General features: G+C 33.1%; 1 protein-coding gene across 1 annotated transcript; it reads left to right on the top strand.

Moving 5' to 3' along the window:
- The first annotated feature begins 15,432 nt into the window (after positions 1 to 15,432).
- Positions 15,433 to 19,410, top strand: LOC114301002 (serine/threonine-protein kinase BRI1-like 1). Its single transcript, XM_028245886.2, has one exon. The coding sequence runs from the start codon at positions 15,632 to 15,634 to the stop codon at positions 19,217 to 19,219; it is 3,588 nt and encodes a 1,195-aa protein (XP_028101687.2). The 5' UTR covers positions 15,433 to 15,631; the 3' UTR covers positions 19,220 to 19,410.
- The last annotated feature ends 4,587 nt before the right edge of the window (positions 19,411 to 23,997 follow it).

Here is a 23,997-nt window from a genome sequence, read left to right as displayed (position 1 = left end):
TTCAAATGATATGAGAGGTGAGTGTAATTTACTATTTTTTTTTTAGAGAATCTCTAATCTATAGATTTCTTTAAATTTAAGTAAAAATTCAGTTACAAATTTGATATGATATAAGTAAAAATTATTTCTGATACATGACTTTAAGTTTTAAAACATGATATTACAAATTTTAATGGTTTGATTTTATTTATTTTTCAGATATTGCCAAAACTATTTACTGTAACATATAATTAAACTATAGAAAAATACCTACAATACTCACACGGGTGAATATTACAAAAAAAAAAAAAATCCTTATTATTATCTTTACGTTAGCTTAGGATATGGGGACTGGGAAGGGTGGGAATGAACTTAGATTGCGGCTATCACATTTTTTCAACTTACATTAGAAGGGAAAGAAAAGTTGAACCTATTATGGCCATTGGACTAATCCCAAAACTTAGCTCAACTTTCATCTACTTTAACCTGCCACCAATTTAAACAACTTTTGATATCTTTTGCTTAACTTTTGACATTTTAAACCGACCAAATTAAAGCAATGATAAAGGTGATAATAGTTCGTAGTAATTTAAATTATTTTAGTATCATGGCATTTGCATAAATTGATTAATTACATCATCAATGAAAAATGCCAAAGTCTAAATGATTAAGGAGTTAATATCGATAAAAATTCAAAAAAATCACAATGATTATGGAGGCCATGCGTTTAATGTGTTTAGAATACACTTAGATTTGAATTTAAAGAAGTATGACTTGGGTGTAGCCAATAGTGTTTCTTTTGAAACTTAAAAAGGAAAGCTTGTTGGAAAATTTAGCAGTGGATGGAATTAAACTCCATTTGAATGAAAGAGGGTAATTTTTTATGATGTCTATCCATATGAAAGGATGTAAACTTAAGAGACATGATTATTCTAAAGGTCCAAATACTTCTATAAATATCATTCCATCCCATAATATTCATGCATAAGTTAAGATTTGTTATAGGATCCATATATTATGTCTAATCGAGTATATAATAGAGAGTGCATGGCACAAATTGGTTCGTTGTACACACAAAAAGTTGTGCAATTTATGTGTAGGGTAATCGTTGTATCCTGGAGGCAAGAGGTTGATTAATAGCAAGCAACAAAGGCGAGGGCAAAATTCTATCTTAAAGACATAGTGTTCAAACACTAGCCTCGATCACAATCTGTATTAAATATACAAAATTTCTATAAGAAATTTCTTGTGATCTACCTTATTATTTATTTGCATTAAATTGATTTTCTGAAAATATTTTTCTTACAATTTTAGGACCAAATTTTATATCTATAGTGATACAGATTAATTCTTTTTGGTTAAATTATTTTTTTTACAGAATTTCTGTAAGAAATTTCTTATGTTTTATTTTATTATTCATTTGCATTAAATTAATTTTTTCAAAAATATTTTTCCTACAATTCTTGCACGTGCTTGATCCCAAGGGCATTGTTTACATATCACATGATTTTGTTTTAATTATTCAAATTATGAACCGAATCAAGTTATTCAAATTATGGTTAGACATATATAAATATAAATATATATATATATATATATATATATATATATATATATTTGAGAGCATAAAGTTAAATATATAAATATTATTAAACTACACCCTAGAATTCATTTCTTCATCTTCATTTTCCATGTATATGTCTGACATTCTCTATTTTAAGGGTTGTTTGGGGTGTCCTAAATAAGTGTACTTTTTGTCTTTTTGGACTAAAAATTTGAGGAAGAAAATATAAATGTTTGGGTTAACTTTTTGACTTTTTATGGAAAAATGTGTAATAAAAAATTGTAAAAATTGGTTTGCAGGAGAAAATTAGATTTGGGAGTTGTGCAGTCGTAATTGTTGACTTTTGGTGAATAGTGTTAACTTTTTAACTTTTTGACTTTTCCTGAATATGCCAAACATGGCCTTAATAAGAATTCTATTTATTTATATTTTTAATTTCATGTTTTATATGCGAGTAGGCAAACATTTTTTGGAATAATAAGAAAAGTTGGTTACTTAGGTATAACATTATTCTTAGGTTATGTTTGGTATAGGTTTTTTTTTTTTTTTTTTTTTTTGGCTAATTTATCTTTCATTTGAGACGTGGGTTGATTTTTTGGTTATTTTAAAACTGGTTTGGCAACCTTTGAAAAAGTTAAAAAGTCAAAAAATTACCTAAAAATTTAAAAAATTATCACTATTCACAAAAAAATATTAAAAAAATAATATACAAATATTAATTTAAATACAAAATTAATATAAAAGTTCAATCCGACCAACCCATCAACGTACGGACACGTCACCAACCTACAATGAGAGGAAAAACAAAAAATAATAACATGTGTACATTCACTTATTTACATGGTAAAGTTGGGCCTGTGGGGACCACTATGGGTCTCGTTTTGATAATCCGAACCATTACATATGTAGAACTCATCTAGTACTATATGCTTGTAAAAAATCACGTCTATCGGATATTGCTAACTATATGATCAAATCAGTTTTATATAAAAATTAGATGGTATTATAGTTAACAGTTGACAAAGAAAACTAACACGATCAGATAGTTATCGATATCCAATCAACGTTATTTTTTATAAGCATGTAGTACTCAATAATTTCTACATGTTGAATGGTTCCAATTAGAAAAACGGGACCCGTGGTGAGCCCCCACGAACCAAACAATACCATCCAATCAAAGCCCGACAAGTAGACAATATTTTTTCATCTACTCACCTAGCCAGTCACCACTGTCATTCCGTACAGCTCCTATCCTATCTTCTCCTACACACTTATTTATACAATTTTTTAATACACATTTTTTCATAAAAAGTCAAAAAGTTAACTCAAACATCCATATTTTTTTCCTCTACTTTTTAGTCCAAAAGACAAAAAGTACACTTATTTAGGACACCCCAAACAACCCCAGTCTGGGGCTAAAAAGTTTCATTTGAGATAAACTTTTTGACTATTTTGACTTTTGTGAGAGAAAAAATGAAATGATTATGGTTTAGATGTAATATTTTGTCTTATTAATTTTTTGGTCTATTTTGTCATTTTGTGGCTAAAATAGCCAAAAAAAACCCATACCAAACATAGCCTAGCTACAAAAAGACAAAAAAGGCTAAAAAATCAATAAGACATCCAAGCTATAATTATTTTATTTTTTTTCTCATAAAAGTAAAAAAAAATCCATACCAAATGAGATTTTTTACCAAAAAATTAAAAAGTCAACTCACATTCCAAACGAAAACTTAATAAACATATATATATATATATATATAAGACGTGCAATTACTGTTAAAGTAAGAGAGTCAATGCCTATATCAAGAACAAATATTAAGGAAATGAATAATCTTACAGTAAATTTTTTTTTTTTTTGTGTGTATGTGTGTAAGAGGAGCTAATTTAAGCCCACTAAATTATTTAGGCCCAATAGTCCAAGATTGGTGGACCTGAATTTACCGCAAGTCCAAGATTGGTGGGCTCAGATTTATCGCCATCAAACGGGCTGAATCGTTCTAAGCCTCGAAGGGGTTCGGATCCACGAACTTAGAGACTTAGAGACTTACTCGGGCCCGGACTGGAAAGGATATTGAACAATCCTAGAGATCCGAGGCACTTGGACTCGAAAGGGTTCGGATCCACGAACTTAGAGATCCGAAGCACTTGGCTTCGAATAGATTCAAACGCAATCTAGAAGCCGCCCCGTTAATGAGTCCCAGAACACTTGCGGGCTCGGAGCTTTCCCGGGTCCACGCACCAGAACCATGGGCGTAATGGAGTCCGAACAAAGGACCCGATCCCGAGGACGGTGAATGGAGATAAATTCACTCTTTGGTTAAACTAGCCTATACCCGGGTCGAGGTGGCACGATCTAGGGGGTCCCTGAGACTCGACAATATTTGCGGCATGACGTCCTCTGGGACTACCCCTGACTCTTTGGGATGATTGGGGATCATTGGTTAGGTGTGGCTAAGAAGAAGGGTTCGCCGAGAGGTTGATCTCTTCCTTGGGGTTTTCCTCATCCTCGGAGAGGTTATCTCCTCGGACAAGGTGGTTAGAGAGAATATTCCCCATGTGCCTTGCACATGGGCTCCATCCTACATCATGAGGTGCCTATAAACAGCACCCACCCATAGATTTACAAGGGATGGATTTTGGAGAATTAACTCTTGGAAAAGAACTAATTTCCCTTCTCCATTATCAACCTTGAGAGTGAAAGTGGGAGATCCATGGGAGAGCCTTGCTATTATTCTCTCTCTAGCCATTTTGCCTTCTTCTTCACCCAATCTTTTATCTCCATCATCTCCTTTACTCTTGTGTTCTTGAGTTGAGACTATTGAAGAATCTAAGCCTCTCATCATCTTCTAGAGAATTCGAAGTTGTTCTTCAAGGATCTTTGAAGATATTCAAATTTTTCAACTCCTTTCTTGAACCCTCTCTTACATTTTTGGCGACTTCATTGGGGAGGCGGATTGGTTAATGGTCTCATTTTTGTGTGTATGAGTACGCGAGCGTGCAAATGATAGAATATTAGTGAGTTAATAAGTTAGATTATAACGAAAGATCGCAGTGGCTACATCGACTAGATTTTTTAAACCTCTAAAATTTTAACTATCCTAAGGCCCTGTTTGTTTTGGGAGATAGAAGTGGGATTGGGATTTAGATGGAAGTAAAACCCACTATATGTTGTGTTTGTTTTGGGAGATGAAGAGACGACTTATAATCTTATGGGATTAGGATTAGGGATGGCAATTTGAACCCGACTCGACGGGGACCCAATCTCCCGACCTCAATTTGAGCGGTTTTTCCTCGAAAAATATCTCCAACGGGACGGGAATGGTATTCAAAAATCAATCATCGATCAATTTCGAGCCAAGGACAAGGATAAGTGTCCCAGCCTCGTACCCGGCCAGTCCCCATTCTCGTCCCCGTTTGTTGCCAAAGTGAAATTACTAGTTTACCCCTATATATATATAAACCAAACTCTCACCTCACTTCTCTTTCAGTATCAAATCGAGTCTCTCTCTCTCTCTCATGGTTCATCTCACCACCATCCTCGCCTTTGTCAGCGCAGCATACAGAGTCTAGCGTCGTTTGTGGAGCTTATCGCTCGCATCGATTCTAGCCACACACCAGGTGGCTTCGACTACGCCGCCATTATTGGAGGATTAGGGTTTCACTACATCATCATCATTGACGAACTCTGACAACGACACCACAGAGAAGTCCCACCTCCGTTGTCGATCTAAGCAAGGGACTGTATTTCTCTTTACTTCACTTCTTATCATCATCATTATCATCCAGATCCACCACTATCACTGACCTCTGAACAGATCCTGAACAGTGGTTCGTGAAGCCCTCCGTTGCCACCTATCTAAACAGATCATGAACCTATCTCTCTCTCTCTCTCTTCATTTTCTTATCATATATTGTATGCAATATGTGTTCTTGATAACCCATCTTCAACAGCACACTAGAATTTCAAAGTTTTCTATAATCTTTAGAAAGTTTACTTTTTATTAATATTGACAATTTTAGGTTGGTAGATATTGTTCTTCCATCAGAGAATAACTTTCTTATTTTGGGTTCAAGTTTTGAAACAAGGATATTTCACAAAAATTAAAGTTTTTCTTCTATTAATAGACTGTTAATAATGAACAAATCTGTCGTTGATGAACAATTTTTTTTTTTTTTTTTTTTTAAGTTGACGATTGTTGTTCCTGTGTGTGTGTTGAACAGATGGGTCAGGGATTTTTTGAGGTCGGGAAAATCTAATCCATGTTAGGGGGCAGGGGCGAAGGAGGTAATGGGTTCCCCGCCAGGTATCGGGGGCGGGGACAGGGATTTTTTTACCTTCGGGGATCGGGGACGGAGAGTGTCATCCCGGGTCCCGCCCCGGCCCGTTGTCATTCCTAATTAAGATGGGTCTTGGTGTTGGGATTGAGATGGAGGAAGTAGAAATGGTATTAGAAAATTAGTCCCATGAGATTATTTTTTTTATATTTTTTATTTTCATGTTGGGCATTTTTTTTTATAAACATTAATGTTTAATGTTCTTGTATTTTTTATTAAGCAAAAATCATAATTTTATTTTTAAAAATATTTTATATTTATTTTATATGGTAATAATTTAACAATCTCCACATTAACAATTACCATCAAAACAAACATAATTTTACTTAATCTCCTCACTATTAGTCTTATCACTATCAATTCTTTTCATTCTACTTCTGAAAACAAAAAGGGCCTAAGGGACAACTATATGAATTCACCAATGATTGAGACCCCAAATTTTGGAGACCCTCATGACCCCCAAAATGATATAGATCACTCATGTGAGAGAGATAGGAAAAAAAAATAAAAAACAAATACATGAGTGGTTCAAATCATTTTAGGGGTCATGAAAGTTCCTAAATTTAGGATCTCAATCATTTTTGATATAAATTATTGGGCTAATTGTACTGTCCGATCTCACATTACATTCTGGTAGTGAAAACTACCTGATTGAATTAATAGGGGTGTGTTTGGTGACGTTTACGTTTTCAGTTTATATTTACAAAAATTTTATAAAGTAGTTTTTGTTTATTTTTAGAAAAACATAAACTACAAACGCGTTTGATAATTGACAAAATGTTTAAAAAAATTTAAAAATTTAAAAAAGAGTGAGAAATGACAAATGGCGGCAAGTGGCGGCGGAAGACGGTGGTGGAAAGTGTTGACGGTGGGTGGTGGGTAGCTGGTGATGGTGGGTGGGTGATGGTGGCGGGTGGTGGGTGGTAGCGAGTGGGTGGTGGTGATGGTGGTGGTGGTGGTAGCGGGTGGTGGGTAGTGGTGGCAGGTGGGTGGAGGATAGCGGGTGGTGGCGGGTGGGTGGTAGTGGGTGGGTAGTGGGTGGTGATGATGGGTGGGTGAGTGACGGTGGCGGGTGGTAGCGAGTGGGTGGTGGTGGTGGCAGGTGGGTGGCGGATGACGGGTGGTGGTGGGTGGGTGGTGGTGTTGGGTAGGCGGCGGGTGGTGGTGGGTGGGTGACGGTGACGGTGACGGGTGGTGGTGGTGGTGGTGGGTGGGTGGGTGACGGTGGCAGGTGGTGGCAGGTGGGTAGCGGATGGCGGGTGGTGGTGGGTGGTGGCAGGTTGGTGGTGGGTGGTGATGGTGGGTGGTGGGTGGTAGCGAATGGGTGGTGGTGGTGGTGGCGGGTGGTGGTGGCAGGTGGGTAACGGATGGAGGGTGGTGGTGGGTAGTGGCGTGTAGGTGGCGGGTGGTGGTGGTGGTGGTGGTGGTAGGCGGGTGGTAGGTGGTAGCGAGTGGGTGGTGGTAGTGGTGGTGGTGGTAGGTGGTAGGTGGCTGGTGGTGGATGGTGGTGGCAGGTGGGTGGTGAGTGGTGGTGGCAAGTAGGTGGCGAGTAGTGGTGGCGGGCGGTGGATAGTAGTAGCGGGTGGATGGTAGATGGGTGGTGGGTGGTGGTGGCGGCGGCGACGAGTGGGTGGCAGGTGACAGGTGGGTGGTCGGTGGTGGCGGTAGAAAACGGTGGTGGAAAATGGTAGCGGTTGGTGGCTAGTGTTGGGTGGTAAAAAAAAAAAAAAATTGAAAACTCAAAAAGGAAACACATTTTTTGTATTTTTATTTTTTGGCCAAATTTATAAACTGAGATCACTGATTTATAAATAAAAAATTTTACCAAACAAGTTTTTATTTGAGTTTTTTAAATTTTTATAAATATAAATAGAAAACTGAAAAAGTAAGTGTTACCAAACGATACCTAAAAGACTATAATTGTCCACTTAATTTTATTTATAATATTTAATTAGTTGATAATATCGCATAAAATAATGTGATCGTACATTTAATATTCATTCATATATCAAATCTATTGGGAATTCTTGTGGGTCAAAAGAGAATTGGGCCCATGATACTTTTAGTTTACTTTAGTGGGCCTTAGTGGTGTTGTTAGCTTTACAATGCAATCGGTAGGAGTTGAAAAAAAGAAAAAAAAGAAAAAAAAAAGTACGGTCCAATAAAACAGCCCCTGGTTTCTTTGCGAAGATTACGGAGTTCTAATATCTATAGTCAAATATATAACTTGGCTATGGATCGGATTCGGGATGGTGACTGATGGCTGTGCGGAGTGCACCTCAATTACTGTTATATAGTTAAATAAGTTTATTTTTGGATTAATTTTGATAATTTGAACTGTTTATATTTTAGAATATATCAAGTAGAATAAACGTATAAAAAATTAAGTTAATCGAATATCGTTTACTCTTTCATCCACTCATATTTATATTTATTTTAATACTTTAAATCATAATTGTTATTTATTTTTGTGGATACAAATATGAGTGGATGAAAGGGTAAACGATATTCGATTAACTTAATTTTTTGCAGGTATGTTCTACTTGATCTATTCTAAAATGTGAACGGTTCGAATTATTGAAATAAGTCCCAAAATAGACCAATTTGACTGCACAACAGTAGCTGCTGTGCACCCTCGCACAACAGACACCAGCCAGCAGCCACCCCAAATCCCTATCGATCAGCTTGTTTGATTTCATAATTTAGGATTCACTAATTAAAAAATTAAATTTTTTTATTAATTTTTTTAATATTTTTTAATTTTTAGATATACTTAACATAAATATACTTAAAAAGTATAATATTTGTGAATAAAAAATTTCTTTAAAAAATTCACTAGGGGTTGTTTGGGTTGTTCTAAATTAGTGTACTTTTTGTCTTTTTACGAAAAGATGTGTAAAAAAGTAGAGAGGTGATGTGTTAGAAAAAAGATAAAAAAATGGATTATTTAGGGGATGCCTAAATTCCAAAAATACGAAAAAAAAATAGTATATTTTTCGTATTCTTATATATTTATTGATTTTTAAAATATGTTTTAAAAAATATTTTATTTTTTAGATACATCTAAGTAAAGTACATATAAAAAAAGTAAAAAAAAATGCTTAAAATTTTAAACATATTCACTAAAAACAAAAAAATACGAAAAATAAAAAATTTAATTTTCAAAAAATTTAATTTACAAAATTGAAACCAATTATTTTTTACCATATTTTTTATTGTTTAATTATAATTGGAGTAAATCTCTAATTTTGGTTTCTATCTCATTTTCATTGTGTGAAAAAAATTATGCACCTCTAATCTTATCCATATGAGTTTGATAATTACTTTTTTTTTTTTCATTTTTAATGATTTTTTTCACTTTTAAATCTTATTAGATTATACCCACAAAAAGAGTAAAATATATATATATATATATATATATATATATATCAGTAATGATTTAGAACTTTAAATAATGAGCTCTAATCCACCACTAGTGAGGTGAAAAATGAAAAAAAAAAAAAAAAAAAATAAGGCACAACACACACTGTGACAGTGGGTTAGTGGTAGCCCTAATTAGTGGCTTCAAGTATTATTGTCTATATATATATATAGTCCACAAAAGATTAAAAAGTTATTTATTTTTTAATTGTTTAAATATTTTTAGACTAGACAAATTTGAAAAGTAAAAACCTTTTATACAATTTTTTTAAAAAAAATCATTAAAATCAATTTTTTTTTTTAAAGAAAAAATATGACGTTTTAACTATTGCTAAACAGAGCTTAATAGCTCTTCTGTGTAATTCAAATTGGTTGTACCTCTAGATTTCTAGACGGAGGTTTTGAATTGGGTTTATGAGAAAGTGTTGAAAGATCAAATTATGAAAAACTTATTAACATTCTATGTGATAATGAAAATTGTAAAAATAAAACTTACTTTAATAAATCTTTTACTCTAATGATAAAGTCAAAATATGTCATATTATTTTATATTAATTTATGTAATACTATTTCTAACACTAATGTAATCAAGACTATAATATAATTTTTCATGTGAATGATAAAGTTCCCCTAACAAATTGAGAAAAAGACACCCCTATCTTTTTCTATCCCCCACCGTTTTTATTTTTATTTTTATAACAAAGTTTATTTGGAGCATTGCATACCAAGAATCTAATGAAGAGAGAGAAGACTTGTCAGGGGAATACGATGCGCTCGTGCGAACCAAGACCCTCTCTTTTGAGTTGTCTCCTTTATTTTGAACTCAATTTCGATAATCTGAACCGTTCACATTTTAAGATTTATTGAGTATATCATACTTGTAAAAAATCAAATTGATCGGATATCAGAAACTACATGTTTGAAATATCAAACAAAAAACTATTTTTTTTAAAATTTAATAAACAGTTTTCCGAACACATACTTTATGATATCTAATCAATTTGATTTTTTACAAGTATGATATACTCAATAAATCTTAAAATATGTACGGTTTAGATCATTGAAATTGGGCCAAAAAATAGGTTCAATAGCCTTGCAAGTAGGAAGTAAAGAAGACAATTTAAAGAGAGGATCTTGATTCGTGCTCGTACATGGTGCATACTGACAAAATATTTTTATAATATTAAAGTTATTATTTTTTTATAATATTTATCTTATGTTGTCACTTACATTAATTAGATGTAAATGACACTCATATGAACGTTATTGTTGTGATTACCAAATCAAAAGATATGAATTAAAAGGATGTTGTTTGGATTTATGGGCTCACCCATAGGTCGCATTTTGGCAAGCATATATTTTTTTGTCAATTTTTTTTGAGATAAATGTGATAAAGTAACTGATTTTTTGTATGAATAATATATACAAAAGATTTTATAAAATAAAATAATTAAGATCATTGAATGGTACTCATGGTACATCCCACGTACTTGGCCAACCTCTTTTAGGCTATGTTTAGCATCTTCTTCTTGGATTAAAATAGTCAATAAATGACAAAATAGACTAAAAATCTAATAAGACAAAATGTCACATTCAAATCATGATCATTTCATTTTTTCTCTCATAAAAGTAAAAAAAAACTAAAAAAATCCATCCCAAACGAGACTTCTTTAACGCTAGACTAAAAAAGTTAAAAAACTAACCTAAATTTCAGACAAAGACTAAGTCTCGATCGAAACCCATCCATAAATAAAATATGATAAAGAAGTTAATAACCCTAACATTACTCCAAATATTTTAACAAAAATAGTGAGACATTATATAAATATACATGACAAAATTATTTTGGGAGAAAATTATTGAAAAGTTGAGAATGATTATGTTACATTTGGCCATAATTAATTATGATAAGACAAATAAACAAAATAGAGGTCAAATTATTATTATTATTATTATTTGTCATCATAATTGAATTAAAATGGGGCATCTTTCATAACTTATTTTTTATGACATCGTAACTAAATAAGTAAAACGATTGAGGGTTCATTTGGAAAGTGAGTTGGTTTTTTTTTGACATTTTAGCTTTTTTAACTTGGGATTAAAAAGTCTCGTTTGTGAATGATTTTTTAATTTTTTGTAAGAGAAAGAATGTAATGATTATGAGTTGGATGCGATACTTTATTTTATTAGGCTAAAAAGTTTTTTTTGTCTTTTTATAACTAAAATAGCCCTAAATTTAACCCAACCCATCTTCCTAAACAGAGGCTGAAACACAAGGATTTTTATTTGTTTTGATATTGTATTAAATTATTAACTATAAACTCTTGATATTGTTTTGATTTTTTGATATTTTTTCAAATGGGGCATCTTTTGTTTTGATTTTTTTTTTAAATTTGTTTTGATATTGAAACACTTATTATTGAAAAAACAATTTTATTATTTATATTTTAAAAAAAAAAAAAAAGTGAAATAAGAACCATGGCACCAAGCCCTAAATCCCGCGCCCCGTGCCTCATGTCATAGTTTAGTGCCATTCTTAATTCAAAATTTAAAAGTAATCACCCTATCTATATAGCTAATAATTAAAAAGATCACCCCCTCTTTATAGCTAGTAATGTAGGGTTTGTTCCAATTCATGATTCATCAAAGCTTTAATGCTGTAAATCAACTTCTTCACCTCATTATTGACTAGTAGGGCTTGACTTGGTCGTATTCTACTAAAACTTATCTTGTGATTTGAAATTTTTGGTTGCCCTTAAATTCAAAAAAGTTGAAATATTTTTGACCTTAATAACCACATTAATATATATGAAGAACAGTATTGATATATGCACAGCATTTATGTACAAAAAAAAAAAAAAAAAATATACAAAAAATTAATGTATTGTCTACATTTAATTAATTTATTATTTGGTTGAAATTTAGGATAAATCTTGACGGAATAATGAATTTTTTCAATATATGTTTATGCACAAATTTCATGTATGTAGCATTGCTTCATGAAAATAAAATAAAATTGGGTGCTCAAGTGCTTGCTCATCAATAGAAGCTCAACACCAATTACACTACAACAAAAACATACTTTAGTGGCACTACACTAGTGGCATATTTTTAGAAAATGCCACAAAAAATGATATTTAGTGGCACGTTTTTAAAAAATGCCACAAAACGACAAACATAAAAGGCTCTAGTGACATTTCAATGAACAAGTGTCACAAAACTACAACAAAAACATACTTTAGTGGCACTACACTAGTGGCATATTTTTAGAAAATGCCACAAAAATGATATTTAGTGGCACGTTTTTGAAAAATGCCACAAAACGACAAACATAAAAGGCTCTAGTGACATTTCAATAAACAAGTGTCACAACACTACAACAAAAACATATTTTAGTGACACCATACTAGTGGCATGTTCTTAAAAAATGTCACAAAAAGAATATTTGGTGGCATTTTTTAGAAAAATGTCATAGAGCCACAAACATACAAGGTTCTAATGGCATTTCAATTAAAAAAAGTGTCACTTCACTACAACAAAAATGTCATTACAACAAATTTACACTTTAGTGACACCACACTAGTAGCATGTTTTTAGAAAATGCCACAAAAATAAAAATTGGCATTAAATATTTTAGAAAAATGCCATAGAACCACAAAACATATAAGGCTCTAGTGGCATTTCAATAAAGCAATGTCACATCAATTTTATGACATTTTATAAAATAATGACACAAAAATTATGTTCGTGACATTTACCAACAGATGCCACTAAACTTTAGTTGCAATGGCATTTTTTAAAAAATGTCAGGACACTAGGTAGGCACAAATTACTTTTTATGGCACTTAGGTGAAAAGTGTCATAAACAAATATTTTATAGCATTTTGAGAAATGCCACTAAGCCAAAAACTTTCCAAGCTTATAATGACATTTTTGAAAAAACAAAAAAAGCCAATATATTTTCTAAATTTTTAAAATGCAGTAAATGATTAAAAATAAATGAATTAAACTCAATATACACTACAAGAAAAAACATATTCGGCGACTAAATTTCCTGACCAAAAAAATTTGGTCGCTGAAAGTATAACTTTCAGCGACCAAAACAGTATTAGTTGCCAAAAGTAAAGCTTTTTGGCGACTAAACAATTTTAGTAGCCAAAAGTCTACAATTGGCGACTAAAACTAAGTTTGGTCGCTGATTATATGGGTTTTAGTGACTAAAAAATTTTTAATAGCCTAAAATAAAGCTTTTTGGCGACTAAAAAAATTTAGTAGCCAAAAGTCTACAATTGGCGAATAAAAATAAGTTTGGTCGCTAATTATATGAGTTTTACTGACTAAAAAAATTTTAGTAGCCAAAAGTAAAGCTTTTTGGTGCCAAAAAAAATTTTAGTAGCCAAAAGTCTACAATTGGCGACTAAAAAATAAGTTTAGTCGCCAAAAGTGGTCATTTTTAGCACCGGAGAACTAAAATCCTAAAGCGGGAATAAAATTTTTTGGTGACCAAAATTTTGGTAGCTGAAAGTGCATCTTCGACGACCAAATCTAATTTTGGTCGACAAAAGTTAAGTTTTTTAGCAACTAAAAAATAATTAGTAGCCAAAAGTATAGAATTGGCGACAAAAAAATATTTTTAGTCGCCAAAAGTGGTCTTTTTTTATTTTGGTAGTAAATAGTTTATTTTACATAAATTATGTTCAATAAAATAATTATGTTTATACATATACTTTTATATTAATATGGATGTATGTACTATATAAATAATATATGTTGCATATATAATCATGTGATGGTATAGAGGTGTAGTGGGAAGAGTGTGGTGTATAAGGTTTATGGTGCGGAAGGTTGGCGGTTCGAGTCTCCGCAAGAGCAGATCAAATTGTTCTACAACGAATTATCGTCATGAATGGCACTTGATAGCGTCACGAATAGTGCCTACCATGACATTAAAGTGTCATTGAAAAGTTTTAGTATTGATGGTGTAATGACACTTACAAGTGTCACTAACTCTTTTTTTAATGGCGCTTGATAGTGCCACAAATAATATCTACCATGACATTAAAATGTCATTGAAAGTTTTCAATCATGATGGTGCAGTGGCACTTGCAAGTATCTACCGTGACATTCGTATCTACCGTGGCACTGATAAAAATGGCACTTGTTCAAAATGCCACAAGACCAAAAAATGTCATTAGAAGAATAGTTTTGTGACACTTTCAAATGTCACTAAACTAAGAAAATGTTGTAGTGTTAGGGGATAGAAACATAAATTTTATAATTTTATAATTTTTTTAAGTAATTGGTATATTTTGTAATAATAAAATTTTAAATACTAAAACATGACTTTAACCATTTCGGCAATTGGGTTAAAAGTCAATTTTTTGAATTTTTAACTTTTTTGAGTTAGATTATCTCTTTTATTTTTTTTTACACATTTTTCTAAAAAAAATTGAAAAAGTTAAAAAAAAAATTAGCTTTTAAAAATAGTAAAAGAACTAAAAAGAGAGAGCATATTTTAGGTGAGAATAACCAAATCCTCACCCAACTTTGACTGAACATAGAAAGTGAGAAAGACAAACCACGAGCCCCCTTCTCACTCCATAATAGACAAAACACAGTTGAAGCACTCTCTCCTCCAACTTGTCTCTTTATTCTAATTCTCTCAAAAAAGATAACAACTTAGAAAAATGTTTAAAAATTTATCTTATGTGATTCAAATTTTTATATAATCCAACTTACATTTAAAATAAATTTCAATCATATTGTACTTTTTTTATTTATAATATTTTTAAATTTCTAACATTCCCTATCAATAACACCCAACACTCAACATGCTAACATGATATTCACATCTATATGTCTAAATGGGTGTGGAAAGAATAATTATTGAGCATTCTTGCGACATTACTTACATAAATTAATCACGCAACAAAAAAATTTATATAAAGAAGATTTTGACTTATTTTTATTAAATAATTAAGAGATAAAAATGACGTTTCAAAAAATTTTATATAAACAAAATTCTTAATTTATTTTTGTCAAATAATTAAGAGATAAAAAATAACTCAATATAAAAGTATTTAATAATTTTGTGTGCGGAGATATTGTAGCATTGTTGTAGAGAATTTAGATAATAACTGTTTATTTGCTTAAATTAAAAATTAGCAGGTCAGCAAGCAACAAATGTGAAGTAGCAAAACTTGAATTCACAAATGTAGGGAGAGAGAGAGAGAGAACCACTTCTTGATTGTTTGCATCACAATTCACAACAATTCAACCCATGAAGAGAAACAATAGATAATCTCATCACCCTCATCATCATCAGAATTGATGGACTCAATTTCTTTTCTCATCTCTCTCTTCCTTCTCTTCACTCACTCTCATTTAATCCTATGTTCAGACCAGCAAAACAACGACGTGGCAGCACTAATATCCTTCAAGCAGTCCTCCGTCGCCGCCGATCCCAACCACCTCTTAACCAACTGGGTCTCCACCGCCGCCACCCCATGTTCATTCCACGGCGTCACCTGCTCTCCCCACCACCACCTCGGCCGCCGCATCACCGCCCTCAACCTCACCAACTTCGGCCTCATCGGCCGCCTCCACCTCGACCCACTCACCACCATCCCCACTCTCACCCACCTCCTCCTCAGCCACAACTCCTTCTCCGGCAACCTCTCCACCACCACTTCATCACCCTCATCATCATGCAACCTCCTCATCCTCGATTTATCCTTAAACAATGTCTCCGATCTCCTCGCCGCCTCTTCTCTCCTCCACTCTTGTAACCGCCTCGCCTCTCTCGACCTCTCTCATAACCAAATTTCAGATTCGTCAATATTGAAATATTCTCTCTCTAACTGCCTGAACCTGAATTCACTAAATTTGTCGTACAACAAGATTTCCGGTAATTTGGACATGAGTAGTACTGGACCATCATCACCCTCATTGCTTTGTACAAACTTCTCGATTCTTGACCTCTCTAACAACCTCTTGTCAGGTGAAATACCGGACTTGCCACAGTCATTGAGTGTACTTGATCTATCAAACAATAATTTTTCGGGAAACTTTTCTAGTCTCCAATTCGGAACCTGCCTTAATCTCATCAAACTAAATCTTTCCCACAACAGCCTGTCCGGTACCGGTTTTCCTGCCAGCCTGGCAAACTGCCACCTTCTGACGATGCTTGATATCGGGTACAATGCGGTTCGAGGTAAGATTCCCGGGGTTTTGTTATCTAACTTGAAGAACCTGAGGGAGCTGTATCTGGCCCGGAACCGGTTATTTGGAGAGATTCCACAAGAATTGGGAGAAACTTGTGGGACACTTGAGGTTCTAGATCTTTCTAGAAACTATCTCACCGGTGGTATTCCTCCGAATTTTGCCACGTGTTCTTCGTTGATTAGCCTCAACCTCGGCCACAATCAGCTTTCGGGCGATTTTCTCAGCACGGTAATTAGTACTCTCAGAAGCCTCAAGTACCTTTCTGTCCAGTTCAACAACATAACCGGGCCGGTGCCAGTGTCCTTGATTAATAGTACTTGGCTTCGAGTGCTGGACCTCAGTTCTAATTCTTTTACAGGAAATGTACCTTCTGGGTTTTGCTCATCCACATCGTCGGTTCTGGAAAAGCTGTTGTTGTCGGACAATTATTTGTCGGGGAGCGTGCCTTCGGAGCTCGGAAAGTGCAAGAATTTAAGGACAATTGATTTGAGTTTCAACAACCTTGTTGGTGAAATACCCATTGAAATTTGGAACCTTCCAAATCTTTTAGACTTGGTTATGTGGGCTAACAATCTCACTGGAAATATTCCAGAAGGCATTTGCATCAATGGTGGAAATCTTCAAACTCTGATTCTCAACAACAATCTTATTACTGGATCACTTCCACTCTCCATTGCTAACTGTACAAACCTGATTTGGGTTTCACTCTCCAGTAACCACCTCACTGGAGAAATACCCTCGGGTATTGGAAATCTTCGTAATCTTGCTGTTCTCCAATTGGGTAACAATTCGCTCACCGGAGAGATACCTCGCGAATTTGGTAGTTGTCGGAGCCTAATTTGGCTTGATTTGAACAGCAATGGCCTAACCGGTCCCATCCCACAGGAGCTTGCCAACAATGCCGGGTTAGTACTTCCTGGAATTGTTTCTGGGAAGCAATTTGTTTTCGTGCGAAACGAGGGTGGGACAGCATGTAGAGGGGCAGGAGGACTAGTTGAGTTTGAGGGGATTCGCGCAGAAAGATTAGAAAATTTTCCAATGGTACATTCTTGCCCTTCGACTAGAATCTACTCTGGTATGGCGGTTTACACATTTGAAAGCAATGGAAGCATGATCTACCTTGATCTCTCCTACAATTCCTTGTTTGGAACTATCCCGGAAAAGTTTGGTTCAATGAAATATTTACAGGTCTTGAATTTAGGGCACAACAATCTAAGCGGAAATATCCCATTCAGCTTAGGAGGTCTAAAAGTTGTCGGAGTTCTTGATTTGTCTCATAACAATCTCCAAGGATATATTCCAGGATCTTTAGGGGACTTGTCATTTCTCAGTGATTTTGATGTGTCTAATAACGACCTCATTGGGACTATTCCTTCGGGTGGTCAACTCACTACTTTCCCAGCTTCCAGATACGAGAACAATTCGGGTTTGTGTGGGGTCCCCTTACCTCCTTGTGGCTCTGGAAATGAACCACGCCTTAGGCCAGCGTTTCGTCGTCGAGGAATTTTGAAGCAGGCAGTGACGGCAGAGATGGTCATTGGAATTGGGGTATCAGTTTTTTGTATCGTCATGCTCGTGCTGGCGTTTTGTAGGATAAAGAAGCATCAACAAAAAGCAGAGAAGAGAGGTAAGTATATCGAAAGCCTAACAACTTCTGGTAGTAGTAGTTGGAAACTAAGTGGTGTTCCAGAGCCTCTGAGCATCAATGTTGCGGCATTTGAAAAGCCTTTGAAGAAGCTAACCTTCGCCCATTTGCTCGAAGCTACCAATGGTTTTAGTGCCGATAGTTTGATTGGTTCTGGCGGGTTTGGGGAGGTCTACAAGGCTCAACTAAGAGATGGGTGTGTCGTCGCAATCAAAAAGCTTATCCATGTCACGGGTCAGGGAGACAGAGAGTTCATGGCAGAAATGGAAACTATAGGGAAAATCAAACACCGAAACCTCGTCCCCTTATTGGGTTACTGCAAAATTGGCGAAGAAAGGCTTCTCGTGTATGAGTACATGAAATGGGGAAGCCTGGAATTTGTTCTACATGATAGTTCTAAAGTCGGGGGTTTAAAACTAGACTGGGCAGCAAGAAAGAAGATTGCTATTGGATCAGCCAGAGGACTATCATTCCTTCACCATAGTTGTATCCCTCACATAATCCACCGCGACATGAAGTCTAGCAATGTTCTTCTTGATGATAACTTTGAAGCCCGGGTTTCTGATTTTGGGATGGCAAGATTGGTGAACGCCCTCGACACTCATCTCAGTGTGAGCACCCTGGCAGGGACTCCCGGGTACGTTCCCCCAGAGTACTACCAGAGTTTTAGGTGCACCGCGAAAGGGGATGTCTACAGCTTTGGCGTCGTATTGTTAGAACTTATCTCTGGCAAAAGACCAATAGACACTTCGCAGTTTGGAGATGACAACAATCTAGTAGGATGGGCAAAGCAGAAACAGAAAGAGAAGAGAATTCATGAAATACTTGATAATGAATTGATTTCACATGAATCTGCTGATGACGCTGAGCTATTACAGTGTCTAAGGATTGCTTTTGCATGCCTCGATGACAGGCCTTTTCGGAGGCCAACTATGATTCAGGTGATGACAATGTTTAAGGATCTTGGGGGAGAATCAGAAAGTGATACACTTGATAGCATCTCACTAAAAAACACAGCCATCGATGAACAACAAGAGAGAGAACCCTAGTTTTTTTTACGACATTAGAGTTCACAGTATTGTTAAGTTTGTCTTGACAGTTTGTTGTTACAGTTGTTGATTGTTAATGTTTGTAGAGAGAGTTGGGAATTTGAGAAAATTCAGAATAGCTCTGATTTTGTGAAGTTGTTTAGCATTTTAGGCACTGACTTGTTTGATAATGGAAATTATAATTGTAGCAACTAGGTTGTTTAATTGTGAATCTGTGATGATCACCCTTGTATTTCTGCTATACAATTATATATTTTGTTAGATTATTAGTTATTAGTCCAATTCCAAAACCATTACCCAAAACAAACTTGGCTTCAATGCCCTTAGCAAGAAAAGTATACAAAATGGAAAGCAATTTGGACATCATTGATTGTAATTATTCAGAGTTGTAATTATGCAATGCTCATATACCATTGCCTTTGCCAATTGCTTTTTCTTTGTTGTCTCAGTATGTAGGCTAGGTATAGTCACTAGAGTCAAATTCATTTTAGCCATGATAGATCATCGTTGCATCACGTGTTCATCCTCCTTGAATCAATTAATAGCTGGATCATTTTTCAGAATACATTAATTCTTATGTCTTGTCAGTCGAATAGTCTCCTTGTGTGACTTTTAAAACTGATTTAAAGTAAAACCTTTGTATGAAGAAAGTATCTCTCTTCACAACGTGACTCAGGTTTGAATTTTGGGGAGAGCAAAATGTTGGATAATTCCAGTGGTTCTCTGCGGAGATCTCGCTTTGTATTCCGATTGAACTTTGGGCTCGTCTATGATGTGTGGTAGAGCTCCGTTAGTGCCTTGGTGGTGGGTCCTTTCCTATGGGTTAGGTTAAATCAGGCAAGCAACTGATTATCCCGGGGCCTGAGCCAAATGATACAGTAATGATATCTCAGAACATCCTTTTTTGGCGTTCCAAAAAAAAATAAGTGAAGCCTTTGTACCGAGCCTTGTTAAGGTTTATTATTATAAGTGAATGGTCCATGGTACAACTCAATGCCAGCCCCCAAAGTTTTCTGTTGTACATGTTTTTGCATCTAAACAAGAACACTCATTACACAAATTTTTTTTTTTTAACAGTTGATGAAAAGTCCCAAGTGCATCTGACTTCTCTTCTAATTTTTTTTCCTGGATGTTTTTGTTATGGGTTATATATAGACTTATAGATTTTATTTATTTATTTATTTTTTTATAATGAAAAAAAGGTTTAAAATATTGTACTCACAGTGCTGCATTCATTCAAGGTGAGTTCACACTCCACCGAAATGAATACAAACACTGCCAAGTTGCATTCTAAACACTTTTTTATGAATTTTTTTCTTTCTGAATCCGTAAAATTACTAATTGTTTTCCTACTCTATTCTTGGGTTTTACCTTTCAATCTTTTTTGGGTTTTACCTTTCAATGTGCTTACTAAAATAAATTGGCTGATCACTCGCCTTTTTTCTTATATTTTTTTTTAATTTTTATCTAAATTTATAATTCAAACACAATATAAATGAATAATGAACTTTAGAGCATGAAACAAAGTCCAAGCCCTACAAAATTAAGAGTCAGCCCAAGTGGCGGAGGGGTGGGCTTCCAATGGGTCCACAACTAAAGTTGGACTCAATATTTTTTAATGGATTTAGGGTACCTACTAGGCCTTGGGCACAACAGGCCTTATTGCCCCTGTAAGATTCACTTTGGACTCTATTAACTATTCAATTTTATAAAACTCCTCAAATAAATTATTTACATAAAAAATTAAATTAATCAAATGTTAATAATTACATAATTAAATCATATTTATTTTTAAAAAATAAAAAATAAAATGTTTATTCTCAAAATCGCATTTGTCATCTAAATTTAAGGAAAATATGATTTAATCTTGTTGATATTTCTATTAATTTTTTTTTATTTTTTATATTTTTACATAAATGAGCTATTTGATATATTTTACGAGATTAACTATTTAAATCTTTTTTATATTCATGAAATGGACCCACTCAAAAGAGAGTCAGCCCTACTATACCCAAAACGCATGGTATCCCAATTCCTTTTGGATTAAGAGGTTCATTTTTAAAAACCAATTACAAGGTAGGAATTTTATTCCAGCAATGTTAGGTATTATGAAAAATCTTTTATGAAAATGATCATGAAAGATTTGTGACATTTAAATTACACTTAAAATAAAGTATCACACACTAATTAAGATAATCTCAGAGTCACAAATCTTTCATGATCATTTTCATAAAAAAAAATTCACGATTCCTGACCTTTCCCATTTTATTCACACAAAACCATTCACATCTAATAATGTGAATAGAGTCATGACATGAAGTTGTAAAAGTCTTGGATTTCAAATATTAAAGTAGTCTTCATTGACTGCAAAGACCTGATGGTGTTTGCCAAGTTATAGAACACGAAAAGTCTCTTTCTCTTCTTTTTCTTTTCTTTTCTTTCTCCGTCTTTACCTTAATCCCCTAGGTAACCCTTATTTTACTTCACTGATGTGGAAGAACAGTGTCGGTTGATTTTATCTCCTCCTCCCTCATTATATGTGGTTTTTTTAATACCCATTTTGCCACCTTAGCAACAAATAAAAAATAGTAGAAATTATAAATAAATAAAATAAACATAAGTTCTTACTTCTGTTTCGATTTAAATTTTGAGTATTTAATTTTATCAATTAAAACTATGTACTCTTCAAATTACAAATATGTCACTCGTTATTATATTGACAAGTTATGTGACATTTGTTAATAATGATAGGACATTAATCACTCAACTTCAAATTTGAAATAAGAGTATTTTTTATATTTTTATAATTATGACATGTTGTCCTAATTCTATGTATATATAGTTGATAGGAGACAATTATATTCTAGTAATTTTTCTAATTATAATCAAATCATATAATAAGGTCATGTTACAAGTAATACTGAATTCACATTGAATAGTTTTATAATTCTTTTAAAAACATTAAAATTAATCACAAAATCATACACGATCTTTTCAAATAGATGCAAAATCTATAAAAATAAAAATAATAAAACACATCATGTAAAAATAAAAATAATAAAGCACATCGCATATAAATAAATTATATTTGATTCGGTAATTAATTTATGTTTTAGTATTAAATAATTTTTGGTTGTAAAAAAGGTCAGGGGAGCGTATATATAGGACACAAAAGACTTGGTCAAGGAAATCTTTTTGACTGGGTCGGGATAGAACCTGAACTGTTTGTTACATGTAAGACTGATACATATAATTACAAAATTTACATAAATATATTATTACATAATAATGTTACAAATTCAAAAAAAAATATTTAGAAAAATGAAGTAAGAGTATATATTTATTGCATGTGTTTTATTCATATTTTACTAATTTTAAATTTATATTTTTTAATAATTTTTAGGATAAAATTTAAAGTAGAATTTCATAATTTATAACATTTTTTATTATTATAAATATTTATATACTTTTATGATAATATATATATATATGTGTGGATATGTCAGAAGAAGAGAGAAGAATTGTATTGTGTTTGTTAGCTAATTGATGATGCGTCATTCCCCAATTGTCAGTTTCCCACCACTTTTCTCACTTACTTTCCATCCTCTGTTCCACATTTTGGCTCAATCTTTTTATATATATTATAAAGAAAATATCAAATCAGTTAATGTTTTGAAAAAATAATTATAAATCAGTAATAAATTTTATAAATATAAATAATTAAAATTATAAACTTTGTTACAAATCTGTAATTACTTTTTGAAACTGAAATGTAATTTTCCTTATTTTTTTCTTCGGTTCTAGTAATTTTCCTTATATTATATTAGTAGAGTGCGTATTCATATTGATGTGTTTGAAATTTGAAATTATAAATCTAAAGCCATGAGTGTATTTAATTATGCAGTCACAGAAGAAAGAAAATCGATTGTTTAAAAATTTTAAAAAAATTGTGAGGGTCGTATCAATTCAAGTATTTACATTATATAATTAGATAAGATTTTGTTAATCAATGTTAATGTTGTAAGGTATCAAAACAATAAATTCAAATTATATATATATATATATATATTGCAAAAGTGGGTGTAAAAAAAGAAAAGAAAAAAGAACTTGATCAATAAAAACTATACTACTATTTAGTTAGCTAGACAAAAGCAATTCGCCCGGTTCCATAAAACTTCACTCATTATGTTGAGTAAATTGGATCCAACTAGTCTCCACTATATGATTGTAAAAAAAAATCATATTAATGTATTTTTATTTCAAATCTAAAAACAGTTAAAAAGTTGTTTTTTAAATTTAAAATGATATAATAATTATAGAGAATTGATTTTAAATTTTAATTAATGATAGTTTTATGCATGGTAATGATGAGAATTTAATATCCTTGTAAATCAACTATAGAGTTTCTTAAATTTGAAGTTACCAAGGCATCTAAGTTCTTGTAAAACATCATTATGTGCATTGAATATATAATAAATATAAAGTATTGGGAATAACTTTACATTGAGTGGGCAAGTCTCAACCAAACTATAAACAAATATAAAATAATATATATATGAATAGAATAGGAATGACTTTAGAATATATTTTAGATTAGTGTTGGAAACTCATTCTTCATCCACAAGAATAAATAATTTTTTTTAAAAAAAAATGATATATTCACTATCAACCAGCCTTTTTAAAAAAAAAAAAAGATTTTCTTAAATAAATTAATCAATCCATTCTATTCCCATATGCTCCCAAATAAATAGTCACAAATGAGTTTGTTCTATTTTGTT

Source organism: Camellia sinensis, chromosome 7 (assembly GCF_055761805.1).
Source record: "Camellia sinensis isolate YWXY chromosome 7, ASM5576180v1, whole genome shotgun sequence".
Taxonomy (NCBI): domain Eukaryota; kingdom Viridiplantae; phylum Streptophyta; class Magnoliopsida; order Ericales; family Theaceae; genus Camellia; species Camellia sinensis.
This window is presented reverse-complemented; position numbering and strand designations above follow the sequence as displayed.